The 14,622-nt window shown below is 34.8% G+C and overlaps 1 protein-coding gene across 1 annotated transcript in view; it reads right to left on the bottom strand.

The window, feature by feature from the left end:
• Nucleotides 1–14,622, bottom strand: part of LOC111051758 (glutamate carboxypeptidase 2-like) — a 53,973-nt gene that overhangs the window by 3,283 nt on the left and 36,068 nt on the right. Inside the window, exons 11-13 of the mRNA XM_039425645.1 lie at nt 12,268–12,433; nt 11,414–11,441; nt 1,307–1,496 (exon numbers count right to left, since the gene is read on the bottom strand). Coding sequence (XP_039281579.1) covers nt 1,307–1,496; nt 11,414–11,441; nt 12,268–12,433 — 384 coding nt within the window. The remainder of the gene's footprint in view (nt 1–1,306; nt 1,497–11,413; nt 11,442–12,267; nt 12,434–14,622) is intronic.

Genomic DNA, 14,622 nt, shown 5'->3' on the forward strand with positions numbered 1-14,622 from the left:
GGTGCATTTTAATTTTCTCGAGTTTTCTACTATTTTGATTTGTACAGTAAGTAAATTGTGGAGTTTTGGTGCTAGGTGGTTGAAGTGTCGTTGTTGGTATGTTGCCTTCCTAGCCACGTTTGTGATAAGAAGGCTTCTATTTCTTGTATTGTGACAGTGGTTTCTGTTTTGAAAGCTTTCTGGGTTTTTGTGTAGTCTGTAAATAATTTCTAGGGAGTAGAGTTGTCTTGCGTCCATCACACCACACTCATTGTAGAGCTGGTCTGACAGATAACAAGGTGTCTTCTACTTGATGATTTTTACTTTCCTTGCCCTATTACCATAGGTAAGGAAAGTATTGCTTTCCAAAAAAAAATTAAGGTACCCTAATTTCAAGTTTTCTATACGTTTCAAGGTCCCCTGAGTCCAAAAACATGATTTTTGGTTGTTGGTCTGTGTGTGTGTATGTGTGTATGTCTGTAAACACGATAACTCCATTCCTAATTAACCGATTGACTTGAAATTTTAAACTTAAGGTCCTTATACCATGAGGATCCAACAGTAAGAAATTCAATAAAATTCAATTCAAGATGGCGGAAAAAATGGCGGACAATTACTAAAAAACCATGTTTTTCACGGTTTTCTCGAAAGCGGCTCTAACGATTTTCTTCAAATGTATAACATGGATAGCTATTTATAAGCCCTATCAACTGACATGAGTCTCATTTCTAGGAAAATTGCAGGAGCTCCGTAATATTCTTGAGAAAAATGGCGGATAATTACTAAAAAACCACGTTTTCACGGTTTTCTCAAAAATGACTCGACCGATTTTTTTCAAATTCATACTCTGTATAGTTATTTATCAGCTCTATTAACTGGCATAAGTCTCCTTCCTGGGAAACAAATGGAGGGTCCACCCCATCCTTGAGAAATGGACTTTGTAACCTCCTTCTCGTGCATGAGGTAGGTAGGTAGAGCAGTTCATAAAAAAACACATACCCAGTCGAGATATTTCATCTGTACAACAGCTGTTTTGACGACTTTTAAAAGATCTTCGAATTTCACAATTTACACAAAGGAAAAAGTACTCTGAAAACAATTATATATACACATGTACAGTTGTCTGATAGTAGTTTCAAACATGTTGCCGCCAATTGTCATAATGAATTATTCTCTTGAATAAGAATGAGGCTTACAGTTCAATGAGCGAGGAAAGTTGTGTGAGTGTACCACACCAGATTTTTAATTATTAGTTTTTGCACTTTTATAAGGGCAAATAATACTTATGAATACTCTATACTCAATCAATGATTGATATTCGACTCACCAAGTGTTATATTGTTTTCTAGTAGGGTTTTTTGATGGGTAGAGTTTATGGAATCGATAGATTTCTGCAGGAATCGAGCATAGTCTGTGACTCTGAAAGGAAGAACCGAACTATCAGACAATGTCCAGACTAGGAGGGCCCACAGCTCAGTAACTGCACGATGTACTGTGAAGTTTTTATCCTCGTAAACCTGTAAAAAAATAAAATGAATCAAATCATAAGCGAATAAGCAATAAATTGGAATATTAACTAAATATTCATCCTATTGTATTAAGCTAGCAATTTCTGTATTTTTATATATTTATATCTGGTTATTTATGTTCAACGGATCTCGAAAACGGCTCTAACGATTTGGAACATAGTAGGTTTATGATATAAGAATTTGATTGCATTAGGTCTCATCCTTGGGAAAACACGCTGAACGACATTAAAATATTTAATACTAGCCAACTATATGAATGTTGGATTATAATGTTGGAAAACTGGGAGGCACTTAGTTTTTTAATATTAATTGACAGGACATTGTTGTCAAACCAGTCCTTCAGCTTGACGGGATCGATGGATGCTTGATTGAAACATTCAACTTGGAATCAATGCTTGATTGAAACATTCAACTTGGAATGAATGCTTGATTGAAACATTCAACTTGAATGTTTCAATCAAGCATCCATCGATCTCGTCAAGCTGAAGGACTGGTTTGACAACAATGTCCTGTCAATTAATATTAAAAAAACTAAGTGTCTCCCAGTTTTCCAACGTAACAGCCCAGGACCAATTGAGCTCAGGTTGCATTCATGTGGCAATCCATTGTCTGCTGTCTGTGGCTGTCCACCTATTGAACAAGTTAAACAGTATAGGTATCTGGGTGTTGTATTCGATCATAAGCTGAGCTGGGGGGGCTCATGTGCAGTACCTTAGACAGCGGCTGCGAAAACTGAACTATGCATTTGGTCAGCTAGGGCAAGTCCTGGGTGCCGGTCACCGTAGAAACGTTTATCATGCTTATGTTCAGTCCCTGCTCGAATATGGCATCTTGGCGTGGGGGGGGGGGGTGCCTCATCCAATGTATTGCAGCCCCTTGCAGTTTCACAAAGATCACTCATTAAAACGCTTCTTTTGAAAAATAACAGATACCCTACTCATTTGTTGTTCCTCGAATTTCCAGTTTTGAATATTAAACAGCTCTTCATTAAAAACCTTTTAATTTTTATTAAAAAAAAAACAATTCCCTATTCACAGAAATTCAGCATAATTATCTTACCAGAAATAGATTAAATATTAACATCCAAATCCCTCGTCTCGAAAACTCAATGCAATTATCAAACTGTTTCCATTTGGCCCATTGGCTTTATCGTAATGCTCCTCCAGAGATTCTATCAATTGGTGAGGGGTGTAGCATCGCCATCTATAAGCGTGGAGTGAGCAGGTGGCTTCTCAGTATTGGCCCGGCGGCTGCAGAGGCTCTGTTGCGGTCTCCTTATGTCTAGCTGTAATAGCCCGTCCTAATGGTTCGTCCTTACCTATAATTGGGGTTGTTCAGTTTTTTCTTCTCCTTCAACCACAGATACTGTACTTTTTATTTATATTTTGATTGTATGATACCTTAAATGCCGCAAATTAATTTAATAATTTTTTTTTCGTTCGTCACTTAGTTGAACCTTATTTTTTGATTATAATTTTCAAATTCTTATCCTATTATTAAGTTTTTAGTTACTAGATTTTTATTGTATCTAGTGTCATTAAAGTAGGCTATAGTTATAATTTTTCTTATCGATTGTCAGAAGACTCCTTCATGCACACGGACTTGTTGTCCAAGCATGGAGTTATTCATTTACTTTTTACTTGTTTTTACATACTATGTAATGTATAAAGTTTTTGAATAAAATGAATTGAATATATCTTTTGTTTAAATATATATTTTGTGACACATTATGTAAATGGGAAGGCAGTTTGTTGAATAGTTTTTGTCCTGTGATCTCAAAACTATCAAGAGATTTTGTCAGTCTTTGGTGCTATTGTCATATATAGAAGGCATTGACAAGACAGAGGATCGGCAACGTTGTTCTCCTTTCTTTCTCCACTGCCATTATAACGTGGAGCTCACTATGGGTTGTGAGTAGTATGGTATCAACATTTTATCGCTCAAAGGAAAAAGCAGACTGATAAAAAAAAATATCATCAATTTGAACCAAACAAAAATCAGTGTTCGAAGAATATAAAGCAACAGACAAATTTCGGGAATTTATTACCCATAAGGACAGCTATTATGAATTAAATAAATTACCTACAACAATCATTAAAATAGTCTTAATATTTTAAAAGTTCATTTTGACAGAATATTAATGAAACTTATCTATTGATACATACTTAAATTGATACATACAATATAATTCTCAACTATGAATGATTGGGAGGAACAACAGGCTTGAAGCCCAAAACTGTTCCTTTCCCAAATTTGGATAGAAGTTGTCCAAAAATAAACTTTGTGTAGGGAAACAGCCAACTCGAAATCTATATATATAAAAGCGAAATGGCACTCACTCACTGACTGATTGACTGACTGATTCACTCACTCGCAGAACTAAAAATCTACCGGACCAAAAACGTTCAAATTTGGTAGGTATGTTCAGTTGGCCCTTTAGAGGCGCACTAAGAAATCTTTTGGCAATATTTTAACTCCAAGGTTTGTTTTTAAGGGTTTAAAGTTCGTCTTTTAGCATGTATATTCTTCTTCTCCCAATCTCTTAATTGTAATTAAAATGTCCATAATATCATATGTTACTACAGAACTATAATCTAGAGAGAGTACCTCTTCGAAACAGTTGTTAACTGGTAACTAAATCAATAATTTTGTCAGGTTGGCATTAAGTTGGGTTGACTTTGTTAGGTTGGCACCAAGTTGAAGATTGAAATACATTTATCGCGGAAAAATTGATTGGGCACTGCTACTTCAATCAGAGCTATTCCTGTGAATATTATATTACTAGCCGCCAGGCTCGCTTCGCTCGCCATATCCGTTTAGCCAGACGTTTAGTCTGGACCCCCGACTGGATCGTCCTAACATATGATAAAAATGCTCAAATGAAAAATGCAGGCAAGCGAAGCGAGCCTGCTGATCTCATTCTTGGACGATCCAGAGCCCCCTGGCTAGACGGATATGGCGAGCGAAGCGAGCCTGACTGCTAGTAATATACAGATGTTTCAACAGTAGTCCAGTCAATTATATAATGAAAAACAATTTACTGATAAAGGCTATATTGAACTGCAATCTATCATTCAGTGAGATTGATATTAAACTGGCAGCATTCTAACAAATAACAGAAATATAGCTTCTTATTCAACAAACACTGCCAGTGAGAATTAAATCTTACTACAGCAGTATCTATTCTCAACTACAGTAGATCTAAAGCTGTAGTGAGGTCCACGTTATAATGGCAGTGGAGAAAGATAGGAGAACAAAGTTGCCGAACCTCTGTCTTGTCAATGCCTTCTATAGACGGTATCTGATACAGGTTTATTGATGTAATATCAACTGTTCATTCTCGTTTAAAATAATCAATTATATTCTATCAAGCAAGGAATTATATTTGTCATTAATTTCATAATGAATTTTCATAATTGAGATGAAATATTTTGTTAATCAATTATCAATTCCACATTGTTAAAAGACGATCTGGCAACAGAGCAAAGCGAGAAAAAGATAGCGCTATCCGATTTGTTGAATGATAGACAAGGATAGCAATACCATTGCTAATCAAACACTGCCATTATAACGTGGACCTCACTATATATAGGTATAGTGTGGTCCACGTTATAATGGCAGTGGAGAAAGATAGGAGAACAGCGTTGCCGATCCTCTGTCTTGTCAGAGCAATCTATAGACGGTAGCTGATACAAGTTTATTGATGTAATATCAACTGTTCATTCTCGTTTAAAATGATCAATTATATATCTTATTAATCAAGAAACATATATTTGTCAGTCATTTCATAATTAAGATGAAATATTTTGTTAATCAATGATCAATTCTACATTGTTAAACGACGATTTGGCAACAGAACAAAGCGAGAAAGAGATAGCGCTCTCCGCTTTGTTGAATGATAGACAAGGATAGCAATACCATTGCCAATCAAACACTGCCATTATAACGTGAGCCTCACTATTACTGCATTCTCAACTATTTCCACTGTCAGTATTCCTCATAAAACAACATCAAAGCTTCCCATTTAACCAACGCTGCCAGTTTGTAGTGAATCACTCTCCGATCGCTCTCTCGACCCTTGACTTTGATAAATAAAAGATAAGCCTGAAAAATCAAGAGCAGCTCTCGGATATTGTTCGTGTTTGAATTATTGTGTACAATATAAACAAAAGTTCATTAGATAGTAATATTGTAGGCCTACTGGTCACCGATAATGATTGGTGTAGTGAACATTGTCTGATCGCATTCAGAAGTAAATGTATTTCTCCAAAGTTTTCGTGAATAGTTTGGAGTTTTCTATGTGTTTGTGCATGTATTTTGATCGGTATAACTGACTTTATTGGGTAGGTACCGTACTTCGAAAGTATTTTTCCTGTAAGAACTGTTCAAGCTAACAAAAGGAAATAGGAGTGAAATCTTCAAAAAAATATACAACGACAATTCACAGAGGTACGAGCTTGGTTATTACAGCTATTCAACCTGATAATAGATTATATTTCCATCAAAATGTTATCGGAACAATTACACAGAGCAACTTAGAACAATTCACAGAGTGGTTATCACAGTTTATTCAACCTGATAATAGATTATTTTCATCATAAGTGTAAAGGATCAATATTACAGAGTAGCATACGACAATTCACAGGGACAATTGAACCTGATAATAAACTGTTTCCATCATCGTAAGTGTATCAGAATAATATTACCTACAGAGCAACAATTCACAGAGGTACGAGAGTGGTTTATTGCAATATTCATTCAACTTGATAATAGGTTATTTTTATCGAGAATAACTGAACAATTAGAAAGTAACTTACAACAATAATTAACAGAGGTTATTGCTTTATTCATTCAACTTGATAATATATTATTCCCATCGAGAATAACGGAACAATTATTACAGAATAGGTCACAACAATTTACAGAGGAACGAGTGGTTATAAGTTACTGCAATTGATAATATATTATTTTTATTATAAGGGTAAAGGAATACCAATGATAGTGATTCTATTCATCAGAGTGACGATAATATTTTTTCAGTGACAGAATATTTAGAAGCCGATTGATATCTACAGTGATAGATCTGTTTAAAAGTGTGACGATACATTATTGGATTTTGGGTAGCTAGTATTCTATATCTTTTTGGAGAACTGTTTGGGAAGCAACATTATTCTAAACTAGATAGATTCAAAATGGATATTTTTGGACTAAGTATGGAGTCCGATGTGGTAGAAGATCTAGCTCTAAAACTCTACGAAGAGCTGGACAAACTCATCTGTGACAACGATCCCATGATGTTCTCCAACATAATCTGCCTAATATCCAACACTCTAGAGCAGTTGAACAACAGAATTGTCCGCGAGAAAGAACTGTCGGAAAAACTTCAGGTGATGCGGGACGAAAACGAGGAGCTATTAAGGAAATTCAAGAATAGGGGAGGGATAATCGAAGACAAGGATAGAATTATCCTGCAGTACCAGAGTGAGATAGAGGCCTACCTTCACGACAAAGAGGTACTGGTGAGTGACGCCAAGGTTATGAAGAAAAGGATAAACGACCTCAACAAAAAGATAAAAGAGTTAGAGGTTCTGGTGGATTCGATTGAAAGTGATAACTTCTACAAAGAGGAGAAACTGAAGGCTATGGAGAAGGAACTGGAGAGGAAGGTGATAAGAAACACAAACTTCAAAAACAATTATTTCAACAAGAACAATGGAGAAAATAAAAATTGTGTGTTTGCAGTACTGAAGCGACAATTTAGTGACAATTTTGAGGACTCTAACAGGGAGGTGGTAACTAACAGTGCAGGGAATTATTACACACCCCAAATTAGTGCTGATATTGAACAGGACGTTTCTAGAAACTTTGTATCGTCTAACGATGTAGGGAGTCACCACAACCCAACTCAAATTACTGACTTTGATGGAGAGGTTATTTCTAACAAGATGGTATCGTCTAACAATGCTGTAAACAATAACACTCACACACAATCCTTAGACTCATCTAAGTCTAACAGTGTAGGGAATTACCAGACACTCCAAATCAATGAGGAAGTTATCTCTAACAACTTTGTATCGTCTGCAGAGAACAACACCCAAAATCCTGATCTAAATTTTTCCAGAACCACCCCAACATCTGAAACTACACCCACCAAAAATCCAAATTTGAATTCGTCTGGAACCACCTCAAGATCTGAAACTACACCCACCAAAAATCCAAATTTGAATTCGTCTGGAACTATCCCAAGGTCTGAAACTACCCCCACCAAAACTTCTGGTTTGGGTTCGCCCATTAAGCTTGAAATAAAATCTGAGGGTACCGCTGATGTAGGTCAATTTCCAGCTGAAACCACAGGTAAAAAATCGAACTCTGAACTAGAAAAAACTGGCAACGTTAGTGACGATAGGGGTGTGTCAAGTATTACTAGATTCGAAAACTGTGAACAATTGAACTCTGAACTAGAAACTGATAAAGTTGGTGATAGGGGAGTGTTGAGTAGGCCTGTAAGTGGACTCATAGACGGTGGAGAATCTAACTCTGAACTAGAAATAGCAACTAAAGTTGGTGATATAGGAGTGTTGAGTGCTAGTAACCCCGCAGACAGCAAACAATCTAACCCTACTGGACTAGAAACTACCCCTAGGTCTATCAGTAAATCTGCAGACGTTCAACAATCCAACCCTACTGGACTAGAAACTACCCCCAGGTCTATCAGTGAACCCGCAGACGTTCAACAATCCAACCCTACTGAACTAGAAACTTCCCCCAAAGTGTCGAGAAATGGGGTGATAAACATCAGTATCTTCGCAGACGCTACCGGTAAAGAAGTTTCTCAACTACTAAAGAAACATTTTTCAGACAACTGTAATATCATGTCGCTAGTAAAATCGAACGCTAGCTTCCTTCAGGTCGTCAACAGTTGTCGACCAGAGTCCTACACTGAGAACGATCACGTGATTTTCATCTTCGGGGTCACCGACATAGATCTCAGGAAAGAGTGTGACATTTTCTTGAAGCTGGAACCCTATTTGGCGTTATTTTGTAAGACGAACGTGTGGATTTGTACCCTGCCATACCGGTATGACTTGAAAGCTGATGACACCAAGCAAAATGTGATACAACTGATCAACAATTATATGAAGGAGATCGCTGTGAGACAGAGTCATGTGAGGGTGATTGATATCTACGGTTTTAAGCAGACATATTTCAGTTGGGATGGCATCTATCTCAACGCTAAGGGGAGGAAAAAGCTCAGTGCATTGATCCACAAAAACATAAAAATGGTATGAATAATGTTTCTTTAATAAACTGTCCCTCATTGTACGCTAAGGGTAGAAGAAAGCTCAGAGCATTATGTTTCACAATAACATAAAAATTATATGAATGTTTCTTCAATAAACTTTTCCTCATTATAAATAAAAATATAAATCTAAAAACTTATCAGACCCAAGTACCTAAGAACTAATTAGAACTACAATTAAAACTCCACTAGCTGTTCAGATTTGGTTGAAACTCACCCTGTGTACCAAACGCTCCAGTCTTTCTTTGTGTGTGATTATTTACATACAATATGAGGAGCTTTTCTTTAGGGCTACTTTTGAATATAAATAAAAATATAAAACTAAGTACCCGTTTTAAATTATTTAGTCACGACATTTTTCACGTCATGTGTGATTTTTTCCAATCATGTCGTGACTTAAATAATTTAAAAAAGGTACTTAGTTTTATATTTTTATTTATATTCAAAAGTAGCCCTAAAAAAAAGATTGTTCCTCATATTGTTTGTAGATAATCACACACAAAGAAAGACTGGAGCGTTTGGTACACAGGGTGAGTTTCAACCAAATCTGAACAGCTAGTGGAGTTCTAATTCTAGTTCTGATTGGTTCTTAGTTACTTGGGTCTGATTAGTTCTTATAGTACCTAACTAGACAACCTAAGCGTGCTCGTCTAAGAATGTTCTTAAGAATCGTTTATAAATACTGCCCCAACTTTAGCACTAGTTCGAATAGTGTTGGTAGATTAAATCAAGCTATGTACGCGCGCATTTATTATATGTTACATATTTAGTGCCGGTTGCACAAAAGCCGATTAAATTTTAACCGTGATTTATTCCAGGAGAACCAACAATCAAAGAAGGCTTTTTTGAAAAGACGGCTTCTCTGATTGGTTCTCGTGGAATCAAACTATCACGGTTAAAATTTAACCGTGATTAATTCCAGGAGAACCAATCAGAGAAGGCTTTTTTGAAAAGACGGCTTCTCTGATTGGTTCTCGTGGAATCAATCACGGTTAAAATTTAACCGGCTTTTGTGCAACCGGGCCTTAGAGTTTAAAGCATCAGTTGATACGATTCTAAGATGGGACAGTATTAATAAATGATTCTCAAGAACATTCTCAGCCGAGCACGCTGTGGTTGACTAGTAACTGAGAACTAATCATATCCAAGTAACTAAGAACTATGTAATCAGAACGAGATTGTAGCAGCCAGCTGTTGGACAACTGAAGGTTCCTAGGCTAAAAACGTTCTTAAGAATCACGTCTATAACATAATAATATTGTCTTAGATTGTTCCACCGTCCTTAATTCTAATCACCTCTTCTCATTATAGTTAGTTTTAATTGAAGAATTGCCTGTGATAGTTGTATACGCTTTTACATTGTTTCGATGATTTTGAACAGTGGCAGGTTTCTTGAGGTGTGATTCTCTAATATGAGAAGTTTAACAAAAGTAGAGGCTACTTGAAAATCATAATTTTTTATTGTGATGTTTCATTTTTGCTTCACATTTCAATGAAAGATGATGATTATTGATTTGACGAGAAGTCTGACTAAAAGGACTAAAAATTGTAGTTTATAACAATAATTTAAGTTAAATAATATATGATAATGTTATAATTGACTACTGCGGTACGCACTGTTACAGCTGTTTATAGTTTATAATTTTGATAGTGATTACATTATTGTAGCCAAATTAATTCCAATACTGAAATAGGGTTTTCAAAGGGATAATTTCCTACCTAACAACATTTTTTTCAAATTTATTTGCAGTCAATTTATATGGAAAGTCAATCAATAACTGTTAAGGAGAACTTTTAAAGAGAACTGTTTAAGGAGGTACGACTTCATGCTATAGGCTACCATGAAATGAATACCATCAGTAATAAAATAATGCTCTGAATCAGGTCTTATTTCACACAAGAAAGTGTCAGAAAGTGTGTCAAATTCATGTAACATGGGAAAATTAATTTATTTCATGAAGGTACTCCTCCAAGACTATTGTCTAAGTTGATTACAATCATTTTCTGTTGATTATTGATGTAGTATGGTAGTAGAATATTAGGTGAACATTTCAAACTACATTGCAATTTTTCACTGTAATTTCTGTGTAATCTATCATCATTATTATAACGTTTACAAATCAAAGAATTCACTTTCAATTATTTTTATACACAAGCCTATTTTGATTTTATAAATATTTATCAACTTTTTAATGCTAAATTTTTCCACTTTTCCAACTATTTTAAGGATTATTTTCTAAATCGATTTAGAAATATTATTTGAATTGCATTACCGGTAGTTGTTATTTAGGTTAAAAATTTTACCTGGAAATATAATATTCTTGATTTTTACATGGTGTTGAAAAACTCATATTTGTAATAATTTTTCTTGTAATACAAGTACCTTCACTTGCAATTCAATTATCTTGTACTGAACTCCAATTTTTAACAATCATATTGAATTCTTTCAAACAAATGTATTGGTCTCTGTGAGATATTTTGATTGTTTTAAAACAAATTATTCTTTGATTTTTATTATTTATTGAAATTCAAATACTTCATATGTAGGCTACTTCAATTGTATTAGAGATGATTAATGAAGACTAATAAATTATAGTTACGGTACCTGTGAGCCAATGTATCCTAAATACACCCTCCATGGTTGTTTCATGTTGATTAAATTTTATTAGTGGGCCTAATAAACGTTTCTGATAATACTTTAACTTGAAATCATTACAGAAAAGTAATTGGAAACTTTATGTTGCCCACATTACTAAATCAATATTTTTACATGTATAGGCCTAATGAGTAATTTATTGATAAACGTTTCTAATAATAACTTAATTTAACTTAAAATTATTACAGAAAAGTAATTAGAAATCGTATGATGCCTACATTACTCTAACAATATATTTCCATACGATGAGTAATTTATTGATTACAAATCTTTAGAAATCTGTTACGGTATTGGATTGAATCCGCAAATTTATAAGTGGTTCCAAATATTTCTGTGAACTTAAGCTGCGTTTACACCAAAGTTATCAACAAAATTTTTATATTTCCGTCCTTATAGATTCTATTAGATTAAACGGAGCTTATCAAACACATATGCATATCATAAGTATGATAAGTTATGTTCAATCTAATAGAATCTATGAGAACGGAAAATATACATTTTGTTAATAAAGTTGGTGTAAATTCAGCTTTATTCTTCAGCTATTTTTCTTTGAAAGTAAACTCTATTCATTCATATTTGTATTAGATTATATAGTATTCATTTACTGATGTATTGATATAGTAATGTAATGATGTATTAAACATTAGCATTCAGTTCAAATTCGAACATTGGTGGCTAAAAACAAACATTTTTGTAAATTTAAACCAAATTTCTAAACTATTTTATTGTAAAAATTGTGTTTCATACATTCATATCGTCGTGTTATTTATTTGTGTTATGCAATATATAAATTATTTACTTACTGCAATGACGTATTGTACTTTGTCTGTGAATACCTAGTCCAGCTGTCGAGAATGGTTTTATGTCCAGAAAGTATTTCTACCCTGTTTGGGTTAGGAACTAGTGCGCTAGCATCTCTTACTGCTTTCTCCAGAAGTGGGACAGCTTGCACTTTCAAGTGCTCATTGCCTGTTCATTAATAATTCAATTTTATAAATAAAAATAGAAATTCAAAGCTGCGTTTACACTAGAGCTATTAACAAAATGTCGTGTTTAAAAACATAAAAAGTGTGTTAACAAAATGTTTATTTTTCCGTCCTTATAGATTCTATTAGATTGAACATAGCTTATCATGCACATGATGTGCATATGTGTTTTTCAAGCTCCGTTTAATCTAATAGAATCTATAAGGAAGGAAAAATAAAATTTTTGTTAATAACTTTGGTGTAATCGCAGCTTAAAGTACCCTTTTTAAAATGGTTTACTAACAACATGTTTCAGCTATATGATACCATTATCAAGCGTGATAAACAATTTTAAAAAGAGTACCTACCTACTAGGATTTCTATTTTTACTTTCCTTGCCCTATTACCATAGGTAAGGAAAGTATTGCTTTCCAAAAAAAATTAAGGTACTCCAATTTCTAAATTTCTATACGTTTCAAGGTCCCCTGAGTCCAAAAAACTGGTTTTTGGGCATTAGTCTGTATGTGTGTGTGTGTGTGTGTGTGTGTGTGTGTGTGTGTGTGTTGTGTGTTGTGTGTGTGTGTGTGTGTGTGTGTGTGTGTGTGTTGTGTGTGTGTGTGTGTGTGTGTGTGTGTGTGTGTGTGTGGTGTGTGTGTGTGTGTGTGTGTGTTGTGTGTGTGTGGTGTGTGTGTGTGTGTGTGGTGGTGTGTGTGTGTGTGTGTGTGTGTGTGTGTGGTGTGTGTGTGTGTGTGTGTGTGTGTGTGTGTGTGGTGTGTGTGGTGTGTGTGTGTGTGTGTGTGTGTGTGTGTGTGTGGTGTGTGTTGTGTGTGTGTGTGTGTATGAGTGTATGTGCGTCTGTGTACACGATATCTCATCTCTCAATTAACGGAATGACTTGAAATTTTGAACTTAAGGTCCTTTCACTATAAGGATCCGACACGAACAATTTCGATTAAATGCAATTCAAGATGGCGGCTAAAATGGCGAAAATGTTGTCAAAAACAGGGTTTTTTGTGATTTTCTCTGAAACGGCTCCAACGATTTTGATCAAATTCACACTTAAAATAGTCATCGATAAGCTCTATCAACTGCCACAAGTCCCATATCTGTAAAAAATTTCAGGAGCTCCGCCCCATCAATGCAGATAGATTCCCAATTATCAGGCTTCAGATACAATTGAAACAAAAAAAATCAAGTGGAGTAGATTGAGCATGAAAATCTCTACAATTAATGTTCAGTAACATTTTCACCTAAATTTGAAAATAAGCTTTAAATTCGCGAAAATGTGATTATTCAATTGCAAATTATTGTTGATTCTATTAAATCATTCACTATGAAGAGATACCAGACCTCATGTGTATCTCCAGCGTTATTGCCCTGTCACCAGCTGGCTCAAATCTTTGAATAGTAGACTTGAGATGCGCGGGAACACTAGCGTCAGGTGATCAATTTTCATAACGGCAAGGAAAGTTGTGTGAGTGCGCCACACCAGATTTTTATTTATATTCGAGAGTAGCCCTAACGGAAAGAAGATCATTAAATTTTGTATAGTGTATTTTGATGTAGTGGAGCTCTTCAATGATTGAAGAGACTCAAGATTTTGTCAATATTCCAATTTATTCCAATAAAAATTATTATTTAAGAAGAGAATGCTTTTGCATGTCAGCTGATGACATGTGAGCACACACGAAAGCATGCTCCGGTAAAATAATAATTTTTTAATTGAAATAAAAAGTGGAATATTGACAAAATTTCAAATCTCTTTAATAATTAAATTATTATGTAGAATATTTCATTAAAGAATGCATCAAGTAACCTTTTATTTCAACACAACACAACTGGTTTCAACTCTTCAAGAGCCATTTTCAAGTGTATAATAGAAGGGTACCGTACTTGATATAATATATCAATATAGAATACCGGGTGTTTCAGAAAGAATGACCCAATTTTAAACAGTTATATTTATTTAAAAAAAAATGGTGTACTCAAACCAATTTCACATCAAACTACTCACAGAAGTATCAAGTTTATGATGATGTATTATAAGTGTTCTATGTGCCCTCCTTTAGAGGCTCGGACGACATCTAGACGGTAGCCAAATTCATCCCAGACTGTTCGCAAGATGTCTGTCTTCTCGGACTGTAGCTACTGCATCAGTTATCCTGGTTTTCAGCTCCTCAATATAAGGGAGGA

The sequence above is a fragment of the Nilaparvata lugens genome, chromosome 4 (assembly GCF_014356525.2).
Source record: "Nilaparvata lugens isolate BPH chromosome 4, ASM1435652v1, whole genome shotgun sequence".
Classification (NCBI taxonomy): domain Eukaryota; kingdom Metazoa; phylum Arthropoda; class Insecta; order Hemiptera; family Delphacidae; genus Nilaparvata; species Nilaparvata lugens.